The 26931-nt window shown below is 40.3% G+C and overlaps 2 protein-coding genes across 5 annotated transcripts in view; both read left to right on the plus strand.

The window, feature by feature from the left end:
* poldip2 (polymerase (DNA-directed), delta interacting protein 2) overlaps positions 1-19187 on the plus strand; it is a 39583-nt gene extending 20396 nt beyond the window's left edge. For 2 of the 3 annotated variants that reach the window (XM_062067917.1, XM_062067918.1), the window contains exons 5-11: positions 2396-2471; positions 5714-5821; positions 5984-6120; positions 6232-6258; positions 12913-13038; positions 18180-18259; positions 18341-19187. In XM_062067917.1, coding sequence (XP_061923901.1) covers positions 2396-2471; positions 5714-5821; positions 5984-6120; positions 6232-6258; positions 12913-13038; positions 18180-18259; positions 18341-18455 — 669 coding nt within the window. In that variant the 3' untranslated portion in view covers positions 18456-19187. Of the gene's footprint in view, positions 1-2395; positions 2472-5713; positions 5822-5983; positions 6121-6231; positions 6259-12912; positions 13039-18179; positions 18260-18317 lie in introns of all 3 variants that reach the window. The other variant, XM_062067920.1, reaches the window with a different exon arrangement.
* A 3293-nt stretch (positions 19188-22480) lies between these two features.
* The window catches only part of lrrc75a (leucine rich repeat containing 75A), a 100569-nt gene continuing 96118 nt past the window's right edge, over positions 22481-26931 (plus strand). The window contains exons 1-2 of one of the 2 annotated variants that reach the window (XM_062067914.1): positions 22481-22685; positions 22935-23188. In XM_062067914.1, coding sequence (XP_061923898.1) covers positions 22940-23188 — 249 coding nt within the window. In that variant the 5' untranslated portion in view covers positions 22481-22685; positions 22935-22939. Of the gene's footprint in view, positions 23189-26931 lie in introns of both variants that reach the window. The other variant, XM_062067915.1, reaches the window with a different exon arrangement.

Here is a 26931-nt window from a genome sequence, read left to right on the forward strand (position 1 = left end):
ACATGTTGCAAACCAGTTATTCACTCTTCAGCTCTTAGAAGTCCAGAGATTGCCCTCACATCCATCAAACGGTTGGGGTGGAGTGGTAGGGGTATTGGTATTGATGGCTCGATTGTCTAATTTGCATATTTGGCCTTCCATCCATCCATTTCCTACTGCCTGCATCATAAGTCTAAGATGGTGTGATAACAATAAAACAACAAGTGTAATCTTTTTACAAACAACCTGAATGTTTTGTTAAATGCTAAAAAAACAAAAACAGTGCTGTCAAAATGATGATTTTTTTTTTTATCAGATCAACCATAATTAATCACAGGCTATAACGTGCTTGCATGATTTAAATATTTTTTAAAAATAGAGCTGAATATTTGGATACAAATGCAAAGTTATTGTCAGAATGTCTTTCACAAACATTTTCACTTAAAAAAACATTTATTTGCCAAATACTTTATTTTCGTTATTTTTGACAGCCCAAAAAAAGCATCAAATGCATAGACATCAATAAATATACATTTAACACCACCACTTAAGCCATGTTTTAGTGAATATGTAAACACCATTGTCTCAGAGCCCTTTGGGTATATCTCAGTAAACGTACATGGCCCATTTAGTTGTAATGAGAGCCAACATTGGCCAGGGTGATCGATGGACTAGCCATCTTGCATGGGGTTAACCTAGTCTGGATCTCTCAGTGCTCGCCCCGCTTCTGCTTTCTCACACCACCTACAACACTTCCTCTGCGCTTGCACCTAGCAGTGGGGGTTGAGGTGGGCCAGCGCAGTATGCATATTTTCTGTAGTTCTCTGGCGTCCATACAGCACTGCTGCCAATGTCTAACAACAACTTCTAGCAGCATAGGCTTTTTGGTTAAAGCTAGGATATGGACTTACAAAAACGATGACAAGACAACAAAAAACACGTTTACACATCAGGAGAGAGCGAGAGCGATTGCTGCGTTTACTTGTGCTGCCATCTTACTAATCTCTAACACTAATATCTAGTACTCTCTAAATACAGTAGTACCTCAATTTTGGTTCCACGAACAAGCTAAAAAAATCTAAACACACGTATCTCAAGTCATTGAAAGGAATTGAAATCAACTTAATACGTGTTTGGCCCTCCAATACCACCACAATCTTAACATGTAACATGCCTTTTAAAAAGAAAAAACAGACTTTTGGGTAATAAATACTGTTTTAATAAGCAATACAATATAATGTAATACAAACAACTGCAGTACCGTATTTTTCGGATTATAAATTGCTCCGGAGTATACGTCGCACCGGCCGAAAATGCATAATAAAGAAGGAAAATAACATATATAAGTCGCACTCGAGTATAAGTCGCATTTTTGGGGAAAATGTATTTGCTAAAATCCAACACCAAGAATAGACATTTGAAAGGCAATTTAAAATAAATAAAGAATAGTGAACAACAGGCTGAATAAGTGTACGTTATATGACGCATAAATAACCAACTGAGAACGTGCCTGGTATGTTAACATAACATATTATGGTAAGAGTCATTAAAATAACTATAATATATAGAACATGCTATACGTTTACCAAACAATCTGTCACTCCTAATCGCTAAATCCGATGAAATCTTCTTCCTCGGTGTCGCTTCTAAACAACTCTGCCAACTCCAAAGGTAGACAATGCGCCGCTTCCTCTTGCCGTTTTCTGCTGCAGATTTCACTACGTCCAGCTTGTAACCTGCAGTATATGATTTCCTTTTCGGTGCCATTTTTGTTCAGCCCTTCTCAGTTTTTATAAGTTACCGCCAATGTTGAAATGATCCATTTTCATAGCTACGGAAGTAGTAGCAGGTAGCATCTTTTTTTTCCACAATGCACATCTGCCATGACCCACAATGCACTTCTACCATGATTTTTATTGGTTGACGTGTGTGTGTGACGATTGCTGATATACGCCTAGTCTCTTACGTGAATTAGATAAATAATATTATTTGATATTTTACGGTAATGTGTTAATAATTTCACACATACGTCGCTCCAGAGTATAAGTCGCACCCCGGCCAAGCTATGAAAAAAAACTGCGACTTATACGGTAATCCGAAAAATACGGTAGTTATTATTAAATAATGTTCTGCATTTATTAGTTTCCTTTGGCTTGCTTCTCTGTCGTGTAACAGTAGAAACCGGTATTATTTATGTTGCTGACGGACGAGAGGTCAGAGTTGACAGCAACCGGTATGTATCTCAGCGTAAGACCCGGTGGGCAAGGGTAATATGTAACTTTCTGTTATTGAATAAAAAGATACTTCAGTGTCCCACACTATTGTGGTACAGTTCTTCTCGTAAACACACACCTCTCTGATCATGCTGTTTGACTTAAGTTTGTCAGGATGAGTATTTTCATGTTTCATTTGACAGTCTCAGCGATCCCAGACAGAGGCAGTGACCTTTCTGGCTAACCACGATGACAGCAGAGCGCTGTACGCCATCCCAGGTGTGCCAACTCTTAATTTTACTCAACTCTGTGTTAATTACTTTCTATTGGTAATCAACGAGTCTGACTATGCGGTCTTGTTTACAGATCAGGACGCAACATTTACATTGTATCTATTGTTGCAGTGGAAACCGCTTAAAGTGTGTGGTCTGAATTAGCAAAATTTAGCTACTAACTTTAGTTATCATTGAATGTATATATTGTAACAACATAAATGTTTCTCTTGGACTGTTTTTGTTTATGTGCACGCGATTTCTGCATGTACATGTGGACGAGACAGCGGTGAGTGACAAGCCAGAACGCCAGACAAATTTCTAGAACCAACTTTGACCATATTTAGTCAAAATAATTAGTAATTGTGAAAAATACAGACACTAAAACATATGTAGTTCTGTTAAACCATGAATGGTAAAAAAGCTAGCCGGTGGTGTTTTTGTTATATTTTTGGTTTAAAAGAAATGTAACCTTGAGCAAGTCGCAAACAGCTCCTTTTACAAGGGTCATATTATAGGGCTGGGCGATATACCACTATTATACTTAATAACGGTATATTTCAGAAAGAGATATATAATTGAGACAAAATCTTTCGGTGTGCCTTTGTTATGGCCGTTTGCTCTTCTCTGCGCCTGACTGGCGTAGCCCAGGGCATTCTTTGGCTCAACCCCACCCCTTGCGTCTTTACGTAGGCTTGCCTGACGCACAACGACGCAACACAACAAACTTATTAAGAGAATATGGCGGCTACGGTGCTGACTTCTCAACTCCTGAGTGATGCAATGCTTTGGTCACTGACTGCATTTGGCTATAGGTAAGTGACTACAGCTTTATTTATACATACACCAATTTGTTTGAGAATTTATACAGTATGTCTCCTTGGAGTGACTTTATCACTAATCTCATCTGTTTATGTTGTTCAGTTATGTTAGCGACTTAGCACAGCAGTTAGCGATAGCTCCTCTCTGCTGTTTGCTTGATGTGTCAAATGTTTAGCTACTCCTTGGCTTAAAAGGGCTTCTCCCCATAGCCCATGCAGACCAACCTAGTGCTGCGGCTGGGTGGCTGAAGAGCAGTTTCAAACTGAACAGTCATCTGCCTTTTATTGTAGTGAGTGAGTAGAAGCTCCATCTATCCCGGCATACAAGCATGAGGCTATAAACGTAACGTTAATGCACAAAATTTACAAAAACTGATTTGGCATAGTAACTGCTAAATAAGTACTTTATAAGAATAAGCAATACGTTACATTACTACTTACAACAAAGAGTAGTCTGAGTACTCTCAACACTGGTTATCTAACCATAAAACACTTTAAGCAACTTTAAGCCCTTTGCATGTTTTGTTTTAGATACCCATATACATCGCCATTCGGCCTAAAAACACCGGGATATCAGTTTTGGTCCAGATCACCCAGCCCTATCATTATGATTTTTTTCAACATTTAAAACACTTCCTTGTAGTCTACGTAATATGGAATAGTGGTTCATTGGTCAAAGTTTTGCAGAGATTATGTTTAACAGACCGTTTTTAGCCGCTTTCTGACCGTTTCTTCAGGTTGTGCCGTTTTATGGGTGGTCTTATTTACATGGCTACACTTCGACTGCATCTTCTAACCGCCAGTCATGTTATAGTTTTCAGCACTTACATATCCCGTCTTTGTATTACAAATGGCAACACCGGAGGATGCATGTGCATGTACGAGCCACTCTGCCCCACAACAAGAGGATAGAGAAAAATAATGAGCATATTGACTTCAGCATCGGACTACAATGGGGGAATCGCGCAATTCTTTTCGGGTAAATCTGTATTATATATGGAGATATCTGGTGACGTCACACTTGGAAAAAACTTTATAAATTGGGTAAATTCTAAACAGCCTTGTTTGGAAGAAGTAAAAAGGAAGGCAAATTTGTTTTATAAATATCTCTGCTGTGCCTCCATGGTTTGATTTCAAATTTCCGGGACTTATGCAGACCCTAAATACACAAAACCAGGTACCAACAGTTAAGAAAAGTTGGTTTTATTAAAGTAGGTCCCTTTTAAGTTGACCTCGTTTATTATGGACAACCAGTCTACGTTGACCAACCCAAGTCCTGGGGCCTCATGTAACAACAGTTGTGTGGCTTTCCTACTAAAAATAGATGTAACATTGAACCCAGAAAACAGCGTACACAAGTAAACATTTAGATGTATTAAAGTGTTCTCATGCACAAATCCAAGCACATGTCTTTGTTACATCGCAAAATACTTGGATTTCGCTGCAGACATGTGCATGGCTTTGTGCATGGCAAGCAATGTGCTCAGCACATCACAAGTCAATAGGAGGTTCTTATTTCTTATGTTTGGAGTGAACAGCAGAGCTATTGTAAGCCTGACATTGCCGTGTCTCCGAGAACTGAACACAGACTGAATTTTAAAAAAAAAGTAAACGGTCGTGTCAGGAGAAAAGTGAACAAGACGATAGATGTGCGTGGGCAAAACTGGGGGAAATTAGTGCTGCACCTTATTTGAGAAAATAGTTACAACAATGATAGGTAAAACTTAAGAAGAGGTGGGTGACTGATTATCCCCAATATAAATCTAATTACCGTAGTGTAACTTATAACATGTGTTTATACAGTAGCCTACTCACAGATCCAGATTACAATTTCATGTGACGTGAGGCAGCGCACATTTCCACGTCAACGTCAGTCTTGAACCATCTCAACTGTGCCGTGAAAAGGGACGTACAGCAGGCTTTTGTGTGTATGCAAGCTCGTTACATAAGGCCTCTGGTCCACCACGTTCTTATTAATTAAAAGTGCCCGCTTATGCTGATTATGTCGAGGACCATTTCTGAAAAGTCAATAAGTATATGACAAAATTTGTTATAGTATTGTTGACTTCATCATTAATGCTGGCATGTTGTTGTGAAAGCTGATTTGATGTCATTTCGAAGTCAGTTCAAACAAAAAAGGTCTTGGAAAGGAAATGCTTACTTACTTAGTTCAAAGTCTTGGCAAGTGACCAAAAGTCCTTTTTTTGTGGTACACTTCTCAGCCGCTCTTTCAACCTTTCCGCAACTAACAAAATGTATTTATTTAAATTTGGGGAAAAAAATGGTGTCGTCAAACAAGATTCTTTAAAATCTCTTGTTTTACATATGTGTCTGGTCAAAGTCACAGGTAGTATCAAGCAATAGCTTTTTGGGACATCGACTTGAACATGTTCCACTGGTAATTGTGGTGTTTCTGCCTTTCTCTCAGGTCTGGATTATGTTAGTCATGAAGACATCCTGCCTTACAATTCTGCAGAGCAGACTCCCATCCAGCATGAGCTGTTCGAACGCTTCCTTATGTACAACCCTACTAAATGTAAACACACTTGTGCCTCACTTGAGCTATCAGCCTCATTCTTTTCCAAGATTGCGGTCATTTTGTCTGTATCGTGTTCTTTGTCATTTTAGAGACTGGTCATATTTCTGTCTCTAACTAAACAATTATTGAACATGCCTTATTGTTCTCTGTGCACCTTAGCGCCTCCATTTGTAGCCAGAGACACCCTAAAAGCATGGCAAGAAAAGAACCACCCCTGGTTGGAGCTCTCTGACGTCCACAGGGAGACCACTGAAAACATCCGGGTCACCGTCATCCCGTTCTACATGGGCATGAGGGTAAATAGTGAACATGCACTATTATGAACATGTGATTCCTTTTTTTATGCTGGTGTTTTTCAGTTTCCATATGTACATATTTGTAATACTTGTGATTCTCTCTTCATTCAGGAAGGCCAGAACTCCCATGTGTACTGGGTGAGTAGAAAAAAATACACAGGCCAGCTAACTAAATCAATAACACTTAACTACAGTCGTGGTCAAAAGTTTACATACCGGTACACTTGTAAAGAACATAATGTCATGGCTGTCTTGAGTTTCCAATAATTTCTACAACTCTTATTTTTTGTGATAGAGTGATTGGAGCACATACTTGTTTGTCACAAAAACAGTCATGAAGTTTGGTTCTTTTAGGAATTTATTATGGGTCTACTGAAAATGTGACCAAATCTGCTGGGTCAAAAGTATACATACAGCAATGTTAATATTTGGTTACATGTCCCTTGGCAAGTTTCACTGCAATAAGGTGCTTTTGGTAGCAATCCACAAGCTTCTGGTTGAATTTTTGATTGTTTGTTTTCTGACATGGACTTGTTTCTTCAGCATTGTCCACATGTTCTCAATGGGATTTAAGTCAGGACTTTGGGAAGGCCATTCTAAACCTTAATTGTAGCCTGATTCAGCCATTCCTTTACCACTTTTGATGTGTGTTTGGGGTCATTGTCCTGTTGGAACACCCAACTGCGGCCAAGACCCAACCTCCGGGCTGATGATTTTAGGTTGTCCTGAAGAATTTGGAGGTAATCCTCTTTTTTCATTGTCCCATTTACTCTCTGTAAAGCACCAGTTCCATTGGCAGCAAAAGAGGCCCAGAGCTTAATATCAATCAATCAATGTTTATTTATATAGCCCTAAATCACAAGTGTCTCAAAGGGCTGTACAAGCCACAACGACATCCTCGGTACAGAGCCCACATACGGGCAAGAAAAACTCACCCCAGTGGGACGTCAATGTGAATGACTATGAGAAATCTTGGAGAGGACCGCATATGTGGGTAACCCCCCCCCCCCCCCTCTAGGGGAGACCGAAAGCAATGGATGTTGAGTGGGTCTGACATAATATTGTGAAAGTCCAACATCAGCGAAAGTCCAGTCCATGGTGGGGCCAGCAGGAACCATCCCGAGCAGAGACGGGTCAGCAGCGTAGAGATGTCCCCATCCGATGAACAGGCTAGCGGTCCACCCCGGGTTGGGAGCAGAGTAGAAAAGAAAAGAAAAGAAACGGCAGATCAACTGGTCTAAAAAGGGAGTCTATTTAAAGGCTAGAGTATACAAATGAGTTTTAAGATGAGACTTAAATGCTTCTACTGAGGTAGCATCTCTAACTTTTTCTGGGAGGGCATTCCATAGTATTGGAGCCCGAATAGAAAACGCTCTATAGCCCGCAGACTTTTTTTGGGCTCTGGGAATCACTAATAAGCCGGAGTTCTTTGAACGCAGATTTCTTTGAACGCAGATTTCTTGCCGGGACATATGGTACAATACAATCGGCAAGATAGGCAGGAGCTTGACCGTGTAGTATTTTATACGTAAGTAGTAAAACCTTAAAGTCGCATCTTAGGTGCACAGGAAGCCAGTGCAAGTGAGCCAGTATAGGCGTAATATGATCAAATTTCTTGTTTTTGTCAAAAGTCTAGCAGCCGCATTTTGTACCATCTGTAATCTTTTAATGCTAGACATAGGGAGGCCCGAAAATAAAACGTTACAGTAATCGAGACGAGATGTAACGAACGCATGGATAATGATCTCACCATCATTTGTGGACAAAATGGAACGAATTTTAGCGATATTACGGAGATGAAAGAAGGCCGTTTTAGTAACACTCTTAATGTGTGACTCAAACGAGAGAGTTGGGTCGAAGATAATACCCAGATTCTTTACCGAGTCGCCTTGTTTAATTGTTTGGTTGTTGTTAAGGTGGTATTATTAAATAGATGTCGGTGTTGAGCAGGACCGATAATCAGCATTTCCGTTTTCTTAGCGTTGAGTTTGAAAAAGTTAGCGAACATCCATTGTTTAATTTCATTAAGACACGCCTCCAGCTGACTACAATCCGGCGTGTTGGTCAGCTTTAGGGGCATGTAGAGTTGAGTGTCATCAGCATAACAGTGAAAGCTAACACCGTATTTGCGCATGATGTCACCTAGCGGCAGCATGTAAATACTAAAGAGTGCAGGGCCAAGAACCGAACCCTGGGGAACTCCGCACGTTACCTTAACATAGTCCGAGGTCACATTGTTATGGGAGACACACTGCATCCTGTCAGTAAGGTAAGAGTTAAACCAAGACAAGGCTAAGTCTGACATCCCAATACGCATTTTGATACGCTCTAATAAAATATTATGATCAACTGTGTCGAAAGCGGCGCTAAGATCAAGAAGCAGCAACATAGATGACGCATCAGAATCCATCGTTAGCAATAGATCATTAGTCATTTTTGCGAGGGCTGTCTCCGTAGAGTGATTTGCCCTGAAACCGGATTGAAAAGGTTCATAGAGATTGTTAGACGCTAAGTGTTCATTTAGCTGCTGTGCGACAATTTTTTCGAGGATTTTCGAGATAAACGGAAGGTGGGACACCGGGCGGTACTTTACCATGAGCTCAGGATCGAGGTTAGGTCTTTTGAGCAGAGGATGAATAACCGCTTTTTTGAATGCTAGGGGAACAGTGCCAGAGGAAAGTAATATGTTTATAATATTTAACACTGATGGACCTAATAATACAAAAAGCTCCTTGATAAGTTTCCCAGGAATTGGGTCAAGTAAACATGTTGTTTGTTTTGTCCCATTTACACATTTTAACAATTCCTCCAATGTTATTTCATCAAAGAGAGAGAAACTATTTTGGAGGGCAGTGTCCGTCGCATATACAGTCGTATCTGTGTTAATAGAACCCAGTTGTAGCTGAGATGCATTGTCTTTAATCTCTTTTCTAATGACTTCAATTTTCTTATTAAAGAAATTCATAAAGTCATCTACTGAGTGGGTGGAGCTACTGGGAGGAGTCCCTTGTTGGGTTAGCGATGCTACTGTACTAAACAAAAATTTAGGATCATTTTTGTTGAGGTGGATGAGATTTGAGTAATATTTAGCTTTAGCTGAGGTAAGCATGCGTTTATAAGTTATTAAACTATCACTCCATGCTTGATGGAAAACCAAGTTTAGTCGCACGCCATTTGCGTTCCAGCTTTCTACATGATAATTTCTGGGCTTTAGTTTCTTCTGTAAACCATGGGGTACGCCTTTTAGGGGCCCTTTTTAGCTTTAGCGGTGCTACACTATCAATGGTGTCGCGCAGGGCGTCGTTAAAGTTGTTAGTGAGGTTATCAATAGAGCCCGCATAATTTGGGAATGGTGCCATTACCGAAGGCAGTAAGTCAGTAAGAGCCGTCGTTGTGGCAGCATTAATGTTGCGGCTGCTATAGTAGTTATTATTATTATTATTAGTTTGTTGACAATGAGTCAGAACTTCGAATTTTATAAGGTAATGATCGGACATTACTTTACTGTACGGGAGTATCGTAACTTTGGAGGTGGTGACACCCCTGACAAGCACTAGATCTATCGTATTACCGTTGCGATGCGTGGGTTCATTTATTATTTGTGTAAGACCACAGCTATCAATTATAGTCTGGAGCGCCACACATGGAGGGTCCGATGGGGTATTCATATGGATGTTAAAGTCTCCCATTATGATTATATTGTCGGCGTGCGTCACTAGATCAGCAACGAACTCTGAAAATTCATTGATAAAGTCCGAATAGGGCCCTGGGGGGCGGTAGATGACAGCCAGGTGCAGAGGCAGCGGTGTGACAAACCTCATAGTAAGCACCACAAACGAGTTATATTTATTATTTAGGTCCGAGGTAAGGCTAAAGTTTTTGTTGTATATTAGTGCAACACCCCCACCCCTTTTAATGGGACGGGCAATATGCGTTCCCGTATAGCCAGGAGGAGACGCCTCACCCAGCGCAAAAAATTTGTCTGGTTTGAGCCAGGTCTCGGCTAGACCAACGACATCAAGATTGTTGTCTCTAATGACTTCGTTAACTAATAATGTTTTGGAAGACAATGATCTTATGTTTAAAAAGCCCATATTATAGGTAGTGGGCTGTTTTGAGGAGTTTTTGTTGAAAGTATCCGTAGTAGCAATATTAATAATGTTACGTTTATTATGCATAGTGCACTTTAAATAATTTCGACCATATATAGGAATTGATATGACAGGAATTTTTAGATTGTTTGCCACCTCAGTAAAATGCATGTCCACCTCTGACGCAGAAAAAACATTATGTGAGTTGTATATTATTCTAAGAGAATTGCTATGTGTGCAGGGATTATCCAGCCTGGCGCTGGCTAGTTCTAGCTTAACAGACTCCTTATTAGCGCTTCTTTGAGGATTAGCTTTTAGCTTTTTCGTTAGCCCCGCTAACAACAACGCCTTTAGCGTTGTTGTTAGCCCCGCCCGACATCCCCGCTTCTGCTTCCGAGCGCACCACTTACGTCTCTTTCGTTGACGGTCTCCGCTGGTAGTGGACCCCGCTGCTTCAAAGGCCACTGCTGGATGTAGCTCGCGAAGAATTCCCAAGCTAGCGAGTAGGTCCTCCGTACACGCATCTTTCAGCCCAAAATGGCCCGATCTCTCCACATCCAGAATCGTAAGTCGGTCGTAAGTGATCACGTAGTGAACACGCTGTGAGCCAGCCATGAAATTGACTGAATTGACGGGTATTTTTGCCAAATCGGTCTACACTTCAAAGAGCGCTTGCAAGAAGCTGCCGCCATGAAGCGCCGCCATCTTGGTCATACTTGGTAATACTACCACCACCATGTTTGACGGTAGGAATGGTGTTCCTGGGATTAAAGGTTTCACTTTTTCTCTTCCAAACACATTGCTGGGTACTGTGGCCAAACAGCTAATTTTTTGTTTCATCTGACCACAGAACTTTCCTCCAGAAGGTCTTATCTTTGTCATTGTGATCAGCAGCAAACTTTAGATGAGCCTTAAGGTGTCTCTTCTGGAGCAAGGGCTTCCTTCTTGCATGGTAGCCTGCCTCTCAGTCCATAGCGATGCAAAACACGCTTGACTGTGGACAACGACAACTGTATGGAAGCTGCTGGAACACAGTTGTTCCAGCAGCTTCCAATTCATTGCAGACCTGCTTTTTGGTGGTTCTCGGTTGACTCTTGATCATCCTGAACAATTTTCTGTCAGCAGCAGGTGATAGCTTGTTTTTTCTTCCTGATCATGGCAGTGACAAAACTGCCATGCACTTTATACTTACGAACAATTGTCTGCACAGTTGCTCTTGGGACCTTAAGCTGCTTTGAAATGGCTCCAAGTGACTTTCCTGACTTGTTCAAGTCAATGATTAGTTTTTTCAGATCTGTGCTGAGTTCTTTTGACTTTCCCATTGTCGCGTTTGTAACCGGGTCTAATGACAGCGTCACAGGAGCTCTTTTTAAATGGGCTCAGAGAAGTCAACAGGTGTCGTCAATCATAACCACTCACATGAAGTTAAGAGGCCATGCCATTAAGCTAATTTGATTTGATTGTAACTTTTCTACATCACCAAAATTGATAATGTATGTTGCTGTATGTATACTTTTGACCCAGAAGATTTGGTCACATGTTCAGTAGACCCATAATAAATTCATAAAAGAACCAAACTTCATGAATGTTTTTTGTGACCAACAAGTATGTGCTCCAATCACTCTATCACAAAAAATAAGAGTTGTAGAAATTATTGGAAACTCAAGACAGCCATGACATTATGTCCTTCACAAGTGTATGTAAACTTTTGACCACGACTGTATATTCGGTGTAGTATTTTGTGCATCCAGTCAGTCAGCTGACAGGTTATACTTCTGAGCTGTTCACCTTTCACAAGAAAATAGGTCCAAATGTTGATGTTTTTTAGCCTGTCACTTTGTAACTTAGTTTACCTCCATGGATTTTCTTTTGGATTAATCTCCTAGGATGGATTAGCCCACTCCATGATCTTGTTATGCTTCTTTTTGAGCCACTCTTTTGTTGCACCCGAAAACCCATTTCAGTGTTCTGGCTGAGACCTGAAGGTTTTTTTCCATCATTCTTTGGTACATGTTCCTGTTCATTGGCCCCTCAATGTGGTGAATAAACAATAAAGCAGAATGGTTCAACCTCCATGTTTGACAGTAGGGATGATGTTATATTCATCATTTATCTGCCTCCAATCATGCTGAGTTGATGCTGAAGAGCTCAATTCTAAATTAATTTGACTACATCACATTTCCTTAATATTACACCAAGAATAGTCTTTCTCATCAAGCTTCTTGCTGATGGTCTTGTAGCCCATTCCATTTTTTCTCACAGCTCTCTGGTCTTCACCAGAAGTTCTACCATGAATTGATTTATGTGGACCCCGACTTAAACAAGTTGAAAAACTTATTTGGGTGTTACCATTTAGTGGTCAATTGTACGGAATATGTACTGTACTGTGCAATCTACTAATAAAAGTTCCAATCAATCAAACCATGGGGATGTAGAGGTTGGATTGAAAGAGAAGGGTGTCTTCTAACGCATAACAATTGGAGATTAAGAGTACTTTTCTCAAGATAGGACTAATTTGTGTACTTCCAGAGCTCACAAATGGTCAGAAAAGTTGCTAATTGGTAGGGGATCTGGAAAATTCTGAACTGTTCATATCTGTGTAAGGTGGTAAACGTACAAAATCAGCAGGGGTACAAATACTTATTTTGCCCACTGTATCAACTGAATGCTTTTGTGTCAACTTTGTGTTCTGTTTTGTAAGTGGCGATACTGCATCCGTTTGGAGAACCTGGGCAATGAGGTGTTTCAACTAAGAGAAAGACACTGGAGGATCTTCAGTCTGTCCGGCACCCTGGAGACGGTCCGAGGACGTGGCGTGGTCGGCAGGGTCAGAGCAGCACTCTCACACTTTGACATACAAATAAAAGTATATACAATGGAACCTACTTATGTCGACCAACTCAAGTCCTGGTTAACCGTGATCCTTTTTAATAAAAAAAATTGTCCACTTAAGTCGACATACCGCTTTTGTTGACGTAACATTTGAGACCCACAGAAGGTTATTTCTTTGAAAAACAGGTCAGCTCATATTGACATGTATTGTTAACGTCATCATTACTGCCAAGCAGCGTGCAACATAACTACAGCATCAAAACATGTACACACTGACTTCCTGTCCAAAGCTTCAAAATAAAACCATGGTGCAGTCGTCCCTTGCCAAATCACGCTTCAAAGTTTGCTGCTTCATTCTTATTGCTGTTTTTTTGTGTGTAAGAAAATATTATTCGAATTTTCAAAGTTTAACCATTTGTAACCATAACAATGACTAAATTCACTAAAAAGTATCAATACTACAGTAGTAATGGCCACTAGATCAGACCACACCAATCAGGGTGCGCTGTTCGTTACTAACACTATTACTTTTACTAGTACGAGTAATCTAATAACTTTTATGTACATTACAACACTGAGACATTTGTAACGTGGCACGCTACATTTGATGTGGTTGTACAAGACCGTGTCGGAAGCACAGCACGTTCAATGTGGGCAATATATTTTTACTAAAAAGCACCACACTAAAACAAATTTGATATCAAATAGATCAGAGCAACATCACACAGCAGACATACACACAAGTACTTTGAGGGAATAATCAATCAATCAATGTTTATTTATATAGCCCTAAATCACAAGTGTCTCAAAGGGCTGTACAAGCCACAACGACATCCTCGGTACAGACCCCACATACGGGCAAGGAAAACTCCCCCCAGTGGGACGTCAATGTGAATGACTATGAGAAACCTTGGAGAGGACCGCATATGTGGGTAACCCCCCCCCCCCCCCAATAATGAACAATCGATGATTGAAATGACCAGCCTGATATCCTACAATACCCCATTTGTGGACAAGGAGATTACAGCCATCGAAGCACATTCAATCTCTTTATTAACTTGCGCTAATGCAAACCAGTGACAAAATTCAAAAGACCTGCCGTAACTGCCCGCAAACTGTGAGTCTGAGCTAACAAACACAGTTTAGCTAATGCTGCTCTGTCTAGGCCAGGGGTGGGCAACCCGCGGCTCCGGAGCCGCATGCGGCTCTTTGACCACTCTGATGCGGCTCAGCTACATACTTGCCGACCCCCCGATTTTCCCAGGAGACTTATGGATCTCAGTGTCTCTCATAAATAACTCCCAGGGAAAAAGTAATCCTATTTAGACTATAAATACTAGATAAAGGGCGTGCCCTGATTGCACTGCAGTAATTGTCCTCTATAGCATTTACATACGGCGTGCCAGTCCAGCCACATGTTGCATGTTGTTATTAATCGCACACACAGGAGACAGCAAAGCATACTTACTCATCAGCCACACAGCTTACACTGACGGTAGCCGTATCAAACAACTTTAACATTGTTACGTTACAAATATGCGCCACACTGTGAACCCACACCAAAAAAGAATGAAAAACACATTTCTGGAGAACATCTGCACTGTAACACAACATAAACACAACACAACCATTACCCAGAATCCCATGCAGTCCTAACTCTTCCGGTCTAGATTATACACCCCGCTACCACAACCCCCCCACACATCAACCCCCCCCCCCCCCCCCCCCCCCCCCCCCTCCTTGCGTTGGTTGAGCGGAAGAGTTAGTGCTGCATGGGATTCTGGGTATTGGTACCGTCAGTGTAAGATGTGTATTGGTACCGTCAGTGTCAGATGTGTATTGGTACCGTCAGTGTAAGATGTGTGGTTGCTGAACTAGTACGGAAGAGTTAGTGCTGCATGGGATTCTGGGTATTGGCACCGTCAGTGTAAGATGTGTGGTTGCTGAGGTAGTACGCCTTGCTGTCACTTACGTGTGGTCAAGCAGGTACACTGTTAGGGCAGACTGTAGAGGGCGGTGTCATCACGCTCTGATATTCGGGAGTCTCCCGGGGAAAAATGAGAGGATTGGCAAGTATGACGCTATCAAGCGCCATTCATTCAAAACTCGCGGGCTGCACTAACATCAAATGTCCACATTAAAGTGCGTGCCGGTGCGTGTGTCGGAGACCCCTGGTTAATATAGCACAAAGCATTTAAGCTCTGTATGCAGTGTTTTTCATTTTAAATTGTAAATTTTTTTTGTGGCTCCCATCACTTTCTTTAATTTGTGAAACTTGCCAAAATGGCTCTTTGAGTGGTAAAGGTTGCCGACCCCTGGTCTAGGCCAAGGGTGTCAAACTCATTGTACCTCAGGGGCGGTATGGAGGAAAATGTGTTCCCACGTGGACCGGACAGGTAAAATCATGGCGTAATAACTGAAAAATACAACTACGACAACTTCAGATTGTTTTCTTTGTTTTACTTCTGCCCAAAAAAGAACATGCACATTCTAAAAATGTACATATCACAAATAATCATCTTGACAAAACGCTTCAAGTTAGGGCTGGGCGATATATCGATATACTCGTTATATCATGGGTTTGTCTCTGTGCGATATAGAAAATGACTATCGTGATATTGTAGTATACGTTCTCACGCAGTTGCTTTTAGCTGCGGGCATTACACTCCAGGCTCTTCTCAATCTTTCTTGTCTCTCCTTCTCACAGACAAGCGCACCTTCTTACATACGTCACATACTGTCGCGTCATATGCCCTCGCATAAGAGGTAGCAGCATGGTAATATTAGCTTTGATGCTAGTGGATTGGTAATACGAGAGAAAGAAGGTGCGAAACTGGTAACAAATGAAGGAAGAATTAATTCCTAAGAAAAACAGCACGGGGTCCATCGCCTGGCGGTGGTTTGGCTTCAAACGGGAATATGTCAAACAAGTATGCGACAAAAGCGTTGTTAGAAAAAGTAGCACCTACTGCTAATGTGTAGCATCATTTGAAAAGTCCCCCGCTAGAGAATGAAGAGTGCTTGAAACTGCATGTCAACATCTATGTTCGGTGCCACACTCACAAAATGCCCGTATGGAAAAAAATAGTCAACAGAATTTAATAACGTCCGTAGTAACCTACCACATAGCAAAGGACATACACTATTTGATTTCCTATTATGCAGCTCATTTTTATTTGACAGTTATTGCAATATCTTGTGCAAAAAGGGCACTTTAATTTAGTGTTGTTTTGATGTCATCTTAGTGACGTCATGCACAAAAGTGCACTAATAGCTTGTTTAAAATATTTCTGACAATCTTGCACTTTCTGTTTTGAAATGACATGAATGTGTGTGCCACTGCTTAATAACTGTTTAATAAATACAGTTTGGGTAAATTGACTTAGTTGTGGTTTCCTTCTCTGCGTGAAAGTTTAAAATAAGCATATATTAATGCAGTATGAAGAAGAATGTTTTAATGTAGACACATAGAATCATCATACTGCTGTGATTATATGCATCAAGTGTTCATTCAAGGCTAAGGCAAAATATTGAGATATATATCGTGTATCGTGATATGGCTTAAAAATATTGAGATATTAATAAAAGGCCATATCGCCCAGCCCTACTTCAAGTTAGTTGAAAATTCTGAAGAACAATTTGGTGCAAATTCAAAAACACCATGAAGAACACAATGAATTTAGACTTAATCTCAGTGTATCTACAAAGCAATTAAACTTTAAATCACAGCCTATCTAGGATTGAACAAAATACAAAATAAAGCATAAATACAAACTATTCTATGTATCAACTACCTCATTTGTCATTTCCACTCTTCACTTTCTTTAAATTTGCACAGAAGACAATCATTTTCACAGAACCCTATCAAGGTGCAGTGTCATGCAGCATCTTAAGTGGTGTTACCAATTGTTAATTTTACTCCTGTTTCTTTTACGTTGCGTCGAGGGGGAGTAGTCACAGCCCCGCTTTACCGTGTACCTCTTGCTTGGTGTCCTTGCTCGCGCCGGTATAAACTATTTGCTTGCCTAACTGAATTGCTATTGCGACATCCAGTAGAAACATAGAAAAGCAGTTTCTTTAATTTAAAAATTCAGCTCAATTTTAGACTTAGCAAACTCATCGAGTGGGCTGGATTGGACCTGTTTTGACCGCATGTTTGACATCAATGGTCTGATGTCGCGCGCACACACACACACACACACACACACACACACACACACACACACACACACACACACACACACACACACACACACACACACACACACACACTTTGGTCTCATGAAACATCTCTCAACTGGATATGCCAGATATTTAATTTTCTTTTTTTTTTTGAGTAACACAATATTACTTCCCCTAGTAATTAATTGCATTTAATAGAGTAGTTCCGTTAGTAATTCAATTACTTTTTTTGGCAAAGTAACGAGTAACTATAATAACTTTAAGAAATTTTTCAAACACTGATCGTGACCACTGATTGGCTCAGTCTAAGGCAGAATTACTATATTGGATTAAACGATTGTAAAGGTGACTATGTGGACTCTCATAACGTAACAGGTCTCAAATAGTATTTTTTTTTAAACATTTGATTTATGACTAGTAATTCGTACTCCACAAAAAATTATCTACTACAGTCATGCCCGGAACCAATTAACAGCAAAAAAACAAGGCCTTACTGTAATATTAACCTGGATTCTACCACATCAATCAAACTAATGCACCCTTATTTTATTTTAGGCTGTAAGCCACCAGATGAAAGATGCACATGCTAAAGGCTTCATTGTCATACAACAAAATTATCACATCAGTTCTGGTAGATAAGACATATAATGAAAACAGAAGAATCTAAACCAAAAATATGCACAAATGGATACAAATCCTTGATAATTGCAATGTTTCCAAATGTCTCTGGCCAAAGTCACAAGTAAACGAACAAGCAAAGGCTTTTTTTTTGGTTATGTCAACAACCATTTATTTCAACGTCAGTCTGTCCGAGGGGTGTCAACATAAGCGGGTTCCACTGTAATGTTTTTTTAATTACAGTATTATTTTTTCAAAGCCAGCCAAATAATTGCATATTTTCTGTGTCAAATACAAACTATGTTCAAATTGACATGTTTGTGTTTGGTGTCGCAGGAACCAGTGTTGTCTAAAGAACAGCCAGCATTTCAGTACAGCAGTCATGTCTCTCTGCAGTCCCCCAGCGGGCACATGTGGTAGGTTTCTCACAACTCAATACGTTTCCATAGACAACAGCTGTGTTACATTAAATAGGGTCTTTGGTGATTTATGTTTAGGGGAACATTTCGTATCGAGAGGACGGACGGTTCCTGCTTCGATGTCCGCATTCCCCCTTTCTCCCTAGAGAGCAACAAAGATGATAAAGCTCCCCCTGCAGGATACACGTTCTAACTGCACGTGCTCACCATCACCCTGCAAGGCCTCCTCTCCTCCCTTCTATCATTGCCTCAGCTTCAGTATCCCAAAAAAAGTAAGCTTTCCTCTTTGAGTGTACAAACTAAATATGGCACCCTGTGGGGGATAAAAAAGAGGAACGTGTGGAAATAGTGTTCCAAAGCAGAGCAGGTTCAGGTGGTTTTTGCAAATGCAGCAGATTCTCATGCAACAACTTCACGTGGGTCTGTTTTGAAAATCATAATGTTCACTTTTTAGCCTAACCCTTTCGGTCTCAAATGACTGGGAACTCAGTTTCTTCCCAGTTTACAGTTTAACATTTACCTTTGGACAAAAAACCCAACAATAATTTATTATAACTAGGTTGGCATGAATGAATAACCCAATATCCCTGCCAAATGTTTGCCTTTTCCTTGCCAGGTGTCTTTAGTCTACTGTGAATAATTGATTGAAGACTGTTATTAAACGATTTACAAGTGAATGGAAAATGTGCAGTGATCAGATGTTGTCTCCAAACAACACCAGAAACATAGAGAAACCAGCCAAGACTGTACTTGAATGCAGACAGTGTGTGAAATGTCAACCTTTGTCAGCAAAATGTTTAATTTTTTTGTAAACACAAGGCCAACTGTTTGACTTCAGTATACTTTTGTTTTAAAACTACTCCTATGGTTGAAATACTGTAAATAGGAATGTAATTATAGGCAAATAAATATGTTTTCAAAAATGCATGCTGCCAATGCCTTGTTTACTATGCATAGAGATCATGTTGTATTGTAATGGAGTTTGCCACCACCAGACGTCACCACTTGCCACACTAAACACGCATGTGCAGGGGAGGTCCGCGTTGCAGTCTTTTCAGTACATTCACACTGACAAGTACCGCACAAACTGCCAAAATGATGTCTTTATCTTGGGCTGTGTAGCGGAAGGGGAGGGACTAACTCGAGTGGTTGCAATTCACATTTTAAAGGAGACAAGAAAAAGTGGAAAAATACTGCGATTTGTTTAAAGAACAGAATTTAATTTCTAAGAAAAAATATAAATGTTTTTGTTCATTTTACTACTATTTTAATGTGTGTATACTTTAATTTAATTTCCTTATTTACAATGTCACTTCTATGCATAAAAACAGCCTGTTCTGGCCATACTTCAAGTTTTAAATCCATTTGACAATGATACCATATTTGTTGTTTAATCGCAAAGTTTGAAATATTTAAATTGCAATCGCAATTTAATAGCGTAGTGAGTGCAACATCCGGGTACTGGCAGAGCACTGTATTTTGCAGTACTTTGCGTGTATGGAAGTGCGAGAATTGGAACGCAGCCATCGGTTTTGTTGCTAGGCAAAGTTAATAGGTTGAGTTAATGCAATGAATCATAAACTCTCATTGGCTAATAAAAAAAAGGCTAGCCACGCCCACTAGCTGTTTAAATGACATGTTGACTGGGCGGGGACAGGAAGTCACTGATGTAATTATGTGAAATAAATTACGAGTTTAGTTACCACAGATTTTGATTAAGGACCAACCTTATAGAAAGGAAGAAAAATATAAGTTACATTTGTACAATTAGCCCACTTTTGGCATTTATCCCTCTCAATTATTAGTAATGTAGTTGTATTCTCATAAGTACCCTTTCGTACACAGAGATTGCACCGTTTTAAGGAATAATGCGTTAATACCTGCACGGATCGATCAAAAATATTGAGTGTTGATACCAACATCGGCTCGATACTATAGTGATGTGCTCGATATTTTATGTGTAAGTATAATATTGTAATTGTATTTGCCTAAAATATGTGTCTAGTGTTTTATTCTTATATAGGAGTTATTGTTATAATAAAAAAATTACCGCCGAGAGGGACAAATGGATGGATGAAAGGTGATACTAGTGTGATGTGCTTGATATTTGTCTGGTAAGTTTAATAAATATTTGTGTTTGGTTGCCGGAAATCTGTGTCATGTTTTAAAACACATCAATATAGAAAAATCATTTGATATCTTCTAATAAATATCCTACAAACATATTGCCGATGCCGGCACCTACTTGGTATTGGATCGATTCCAACATTTGCCGTATCACCCGCGCCTCGTGCAAATTTACCACATATTTTTGATTAAGAACCAACCTTATAGAAAGGAGGAAAAATAGCAGTTACATGTGTATAATTGGCCCACTTTTGGCATGTATCCCTCTTAATTATTAGTAATGTAGTACACTGGATACACAGATCTGCTTGCACCGTCCTGTTCTAAGGAATAATGCGTTAATACCTGCACGGATCGATCAAAAATATTGAGTGTTGATACCAACATCGGCTCGATACTATAGTGATGTGCGCGATATTTTATATGTAAGTATAATATTTTGATTTTTTTTGCCTAAAATATGTGTCTGTTTTATTCTTATAAAAAAAAGTTATCACTATAATTAAAAAAAACAATACTGTCGAGAGGGACAAGCGGTAGGTAATGGATGGATGAAAAGTGATACTAGTCTGATACGCTTGATATTTGTCTGGTAAGTTTAATAAATATTTTTGTTTGGTTGCCGGAAATCTGTCATGTTTTAAAACATCAATATAGAAAAATCATTTGATATCTTGTAATAAATATCCGACAAAATAAATTGGCGATACTGGTACTTGGTATCGGATCAATTCCGACATTTGCAGTATCGCCCGCGCCTCGTGCAAATTTACCACAGATTTTGATTAAGGACCAACCTTATAGAAAGGAGGGAAAATAGAATTGGCCCACTTTTGGCATGTATTCCTCTTAATTATTAGTAATGTAGTACACTGGATACACAGAGCTTGCACCGTCCTGTTTTAAGGAATAATGCGTTAATACCTGCACGGATCGATCAAAAATATTGAGTGTTGATACCAACATCGGCTCGATACTATAGTGATGTGCTCGCGATATTTTAAGTGTAAGTATAATATTTGGATTTGTTTTGCCTAAAATATGTGTCTAGTGTTTTATTCTTATAAAAAAAGTTATCACTGTAATAAAAAAACAATACTGTCGAGAGGGACAAGCGGTAGGAAATGGATGGATGAAAAGTGATACTAGTGTGATGCACTTGATATTTGTCTGGTAAGTTTAATAAATCCAAAATCTATCCATTGCTTTCGGTCTCCCCTAGAGGTGGGGGGTTACCCACATATGCGGTCCTCTCCAAGGTTTCTCATAGTCATTCACATTGACGAGGATGTCGTTGTGGCTTGTACAGCCCTTTGAGACACTTGTGATTTAGGGCTATATAAATAAACATTGATTGATTGAAATATTTTTGTTTGGTTGCCAGAAATCTGTCATGTTTTAAAAAATTTCAATATAAAAACATCATTTGATATCTTGTAATAAATATCCGACAAAAAAATGGCAATATTGGTACCTACTTGGTATCGCCCGCGCCTCGTGCAAACTTACCACAGATTTTGATTAAGGACCGACCTTATAGAAAGGAGGAAAAATAGAATTGGCCCACTTTTGGCATGTATCCCTCTTAATTATTAGTAATGTAGTACACTGGATACACAGAGCTTGCACCGTCCTGTTTTAAGGAATAATGCGTTAATACCTGCACGGATCGATCACAAATACGGAGTGTTGATACTAGTGATGTGCTCGATATATTTTGATTTGTTTTGCCTAAAATATGTGTCTAGTGTTTTATTCTTTTTAAAAAAGTTATCACTATAATACAAAAATAAAAACAATACTGCCGAGAGGGACGAGCGGAAGAAAATGGATGGATGAAAAGTGATACTAGTGTGATGCGCGTGATATTTGTCTGGTAAGTTTAATAAATATATTTGTTTGGCTGCCGGAAATCTGTGTCATGTTTTAAAACATCATTTAGAAAACTAATTTGATATCTTGTAACAGTATCTACTTGGTATCTGATCGATTCCGACATTTGCAGTATCGCCTGCGCCTCGTGCAAACTTGCCTGCCTGGAAGCGGTGGGGGCGTGCTCACGAGCCGAGGATATCATCCATAATTCAGTACCAGCCCGAGCAGGCATTCATCCAGGCTGTCCTCCGCGGCGGACCGGCGGCTGGACGCTCAACTTCCCATATGCGACGCTCGCTGACGATGGGAGACAAAACCAGTAAAAGACCGGTCGGCGCCCGGAGGACGTAAACACTGCCATGCCCTGCTTCCTGCGTCACACCCCGGCTACGAGGGCGAGACCGCCTCCTCCATAGCGAAGGTGAATGTTTGTGAGCCGAAGTTGTGTTCCGGACTAGCTGCGTGTTGAGCGGCCATGATGCAGGCAGCATCCCGCGACCTCTTCCCCACTTGAGCGAGAAGTTCTCCCGTGTGCGTTCGTCGTGTTACAGTCTAGTGTAATTGGGGACACGGCGTCCAGATGTGATGTCACCTGCAGGCACTGATGGAAACGCTCGTGCCTGACTGAGTGCCACAGCTGGGTGATATCAGGCTTGTTGTTACCACGCAGCTGCCATGGGGGGCAAACAGACCAAGGCCCAGGAGGCGGGGGGAGCCAGTCCGCAGCACAGCTGGAGAAGGACCCCCAGTAAGGAGCGAGGGGACCTGTTTGCCTCCCTCATGCTGAAGTCGGGGGACAGGCTAAGCCGTGGCGGTACCCCGCCGCCTTACCAGCGCCGTATCGGAATGATCCAGGAGATGATGCTGATGGCCAAGCAGGGCAAGCATGATGAAGCCACGGAGATGCTGAAGACCCTCAGACAGGTAACTTCTGTCTTTGTCCTTCATTGCTGATTATAGTTCCTTTTATTGACACAAAACATGACTTCTTCTCTTGGTGGCCACACAGGTTAGTTATGTACCTTTCTTTCTTTCTTTAGTTTATTTCTAACATGAACACACTAACAGCATAATACATCACACAATTGCATATCATTCACTTTACATCATGTCCGAAAAGGAGTAGGAAGAAGCAAAGCATATTTAATCCTACCCCTTTCCCACTTCAGAGGGTTTACAAATATATACATAATTTACTGACATTTTATAATAGAATGACATCTGTGAATTAGTATATACAACAGTTTTGTAATATGTAATTCATTAATTCAGTCATTATTAACATACTGAGATGAAGAATATCTTATTTTCAATAAGGTTGAAAGTAGTTCTCGTAATTCTTCTTCTTTGTACTTTGTAAGCACTATTAATTTGAACTACCTCTTAAACTGGATCATATCAGTACAATGTTGAACTTCATTACTTAATCCATTCTGCCATTTAGTAGAGGAGCATGTCACCGGTGCCAAACTCCCAACCCATGGGACAGATCTAAAAATCTGAAAATTCCTCATGTATCCAAATGTTGTTAAAAAGTAACCCATGCATACCCGCTCCATCAACTTGTCTTATAGACATCTTGTCTAATCAGCAGTGTTGGGTTAGTTACTGAAAACCAGTAACTAGTTACAGTTACTAGTTACTTTATTTCAAAAGTAACTCAGTTACTAACTGTTACTTACACCAAAAAGTAATGCGTTACTGTGAAAAGTAACTATTTAGTTACTTATTTTTTCCCCCTTTTTTTAAGGCTCCCTTTAATGCCCTTTTAGCCTTCATTTCAGTACTGTTATTACACTGGAGAATAATACAATCTGTTGATCAACTTGACATGCATTTGCATCTCTGAACTCAGAAAGCAATGTGGTCTACATACAACACACAAAGACAAAGATATGTTTCAAAGGGCCAATTTATTTCAGGCCAGAAAAAATTGACAAAATTATTTTAAATAGCTGCAACATAATGGCACTTTAACTTTAACTTTAAGTAGATAGGATCTTTGACCCAAGACACAACTTACATTTAACTAAAATGTTATTTTCTTTGTGCTCGACAAAAGAAAAGTATTGAGAATGTCTCCATGTTAAAAAACTCGACTTCTGGCTTCGCCATGATGTCTTGTTAGTTGTTATGAGAGTAGCGTATGTGTGTGTGTGTGTGTGTGGCCCTTTGAGATTTGACAGCATGTGAGGTGAGTGACGTCAGTGAGTGAGTGGGCGAGAGAGGTGAGGGAGCGGCGACAGTGAGTGAGTGCAGGTGCGCTAGCTTGTTGGATGGCTGCGCCCAATAAAGTCACAAAGTTGCAACAAACTGCCGGCCTCGTCATTCACCCTCAGCTGCGGGGAGGCGTGCTTTCCCCCACCCACAGAAAGCACGCCTCTTCTTTTCCACCGGAGCGCTCCAATAAAACACACTCAGATCTTCTGTTTCTAGCCGATACTACATAAAAATAACGTAAAATAACGCAGTAACGCATCATGCAGTAACGGTAACTGAGTTACTGCATATAAAAAATAACGTGTTAGATTACTAGTTACCGCCGAAACTAACGGCGTTACAGTAACGCGTTACTTGGTAACGCGTTAGTCCCAACACTGGTAATCAGGGGTGTAGCACCAAATTATGGGCCCCCCATCAAACCATAAACCCAGACATGTGAAATTATTTTTTGCGTCAAAACATCACTTCCCTGTTTTTTAAATGAAATATCAATACAACTGCAGCACAGTGATACAGGGGTTAGTGCATGTACCTCACAATAAGAAGGTCCTGAGTTAAATCCCGGGCTCGGGATCTTTCTGCGTGGAGTTTTTTCTCCCCGTGACTGCGTGGGTTTTCTCCGGGTACTCCGGTTTCTTCCCACCTCCAAAGACATGCACCTGGGAATAGGTTGATTGGCAACACTAAATAGGCTCTTATGTGTAAATGTGAGTGTGAATGTTGTCTGTCTATCTGTGTTGGCCCTGCGATGAGGTGGCGATTTGTCCAGGGTGTACTCCGCCTTCCGCCTGAATGCAGCTGATATAGGCTCCAGCACCCCCCGTGACCCCAAGAGGAACAAGCGGTAGAAAATGGATGGATGAATATCAATAAAACTATGATGTAAACAAAGTTTGTTGAACGCCCGCAGGTGCTCGCTGTTCCTCTTGACGATATTACAATTAGTCAGTTCCGAACCAGTTGTAGTTCTAGAGCAGTGATTCTCAAACTGTGGTACACCAAATACTCACTTAGTTAAATATTGTAATGACGTGAGCCATTATCAAAGTGTTACTGTTCAAAATGTGTGTATAAAACAGTGGGCAAAAATATTAGATATACTTGATGAAACTCTGCCTTGTTTTTAATGAATGGTTTGGCCTTCTACACTACTGTATTTTAATGTTGGTCATTATGGTGGCACTTGTCGAGCCAATAGTTTTCTGAGGTAGTACTTGGTGAAACAAGTTTGAGAACCACTGAGTATTTATTAGTAGCCAGCGAGTAGGTATGTTTTTGAGGGGGATTGATTGTAAACAGAGGTCACTACACTGTAAGTATATTCCCCGAGGGGATGTGGCTACAGGATAGAGTGGCCAAATAGGAAACTTTTTCTGAGTTATTTGCATGCATGTTATATAATTTCACAAAACCCAAAACCAGTGAAGTTGGCACATTGTGTAAATCGTAAATAAAAACAGAATACTATGATTTGCAAATACTTTTCAACGTATATTCAATTGAATAGACTGCAAAGACAGGATACTTAACGTTTAAACTCGAAAACATAATTTTTTGCAAATAGCTCGTTTGGAATTTGATGCCTGCAACATGTTTAAAAAAAAAAGCTGGCACAAGGGGCAGAAAAGACTGACAAAGTTGAGGAATGCTCATCACTTATTTGGAACATCCCACAGGTGAACAGGCTAATTGGGAACAGGTGGGTGCCATGATTGGATATAAAAGCAGCTTCCATGAAATGTTCAGTCATTCACAAACAAGGATGGGACGAAGGTCACCACTTTGTGAACAAATGAGTGAGCAAATTGTCGAACAGTTTAAGAACAACATTTCTCAACGAGCTATTACAAGGAATTTAGGGATTTCACCATCTACGGTCCGTAATACCATCAAAAGGTTCAGAGATTCTGGAGAAATCACTGCCCGTAAGCGATGATATTATGGACCTTCGATCCCTCAGACGGTACTGCATCAAAAAGCGACATCAGTGTGTAAAGGATATCACCACATGGGCTCAGGAACACTTCAGAAAACCACTGTCAGTAACTACAGTTTGTCGCTACATCTGTAAGTGCAAGTTAAAACTCTACTATGCAAAGCCAGAGCCATTTATCAACAACACCCAGAAACGCAGCCGGCTTCACTTGGCCCGAATTTATCTAAGATGGACTGATGCAAAGTTGAAAAGTGTTCTGTGGTCTGATGAGTCCACATTTAAAATTGTTTTTTTTGAAACTGTGGACGTCCTCTGGAACAAATAGGAAAATAACCATCCGGATTGTTATAGGCGCAAAGTTTAGTCAGCATCTGTGATGGTATGGGTAACTTACACATCTGTGAAGGCACCATTAATGCTGAAAGTTACATACAGATTTTGGAGCAAGACATGTTGCCATCCAAGTAACGTTATCATAGACACCCCTGCTTATTTCAGCAAGACAATG

The sequence above is a fragment of the Entelurus aequoreus genome, linkage group LG13, assembly GCF_033978785.1.
Source record: "Entelurus aequoreus isolate RoL-2023_Sb linkage group LG13, RoL_Eaeq_v1.1, whole genome shotgun sequence".
NCBI lineage: Eukaryota > Metazoa > Chordata > Actinopteri > Syngnathiformes > Syngnathidae > Entelurus > Entelurus aequoreus.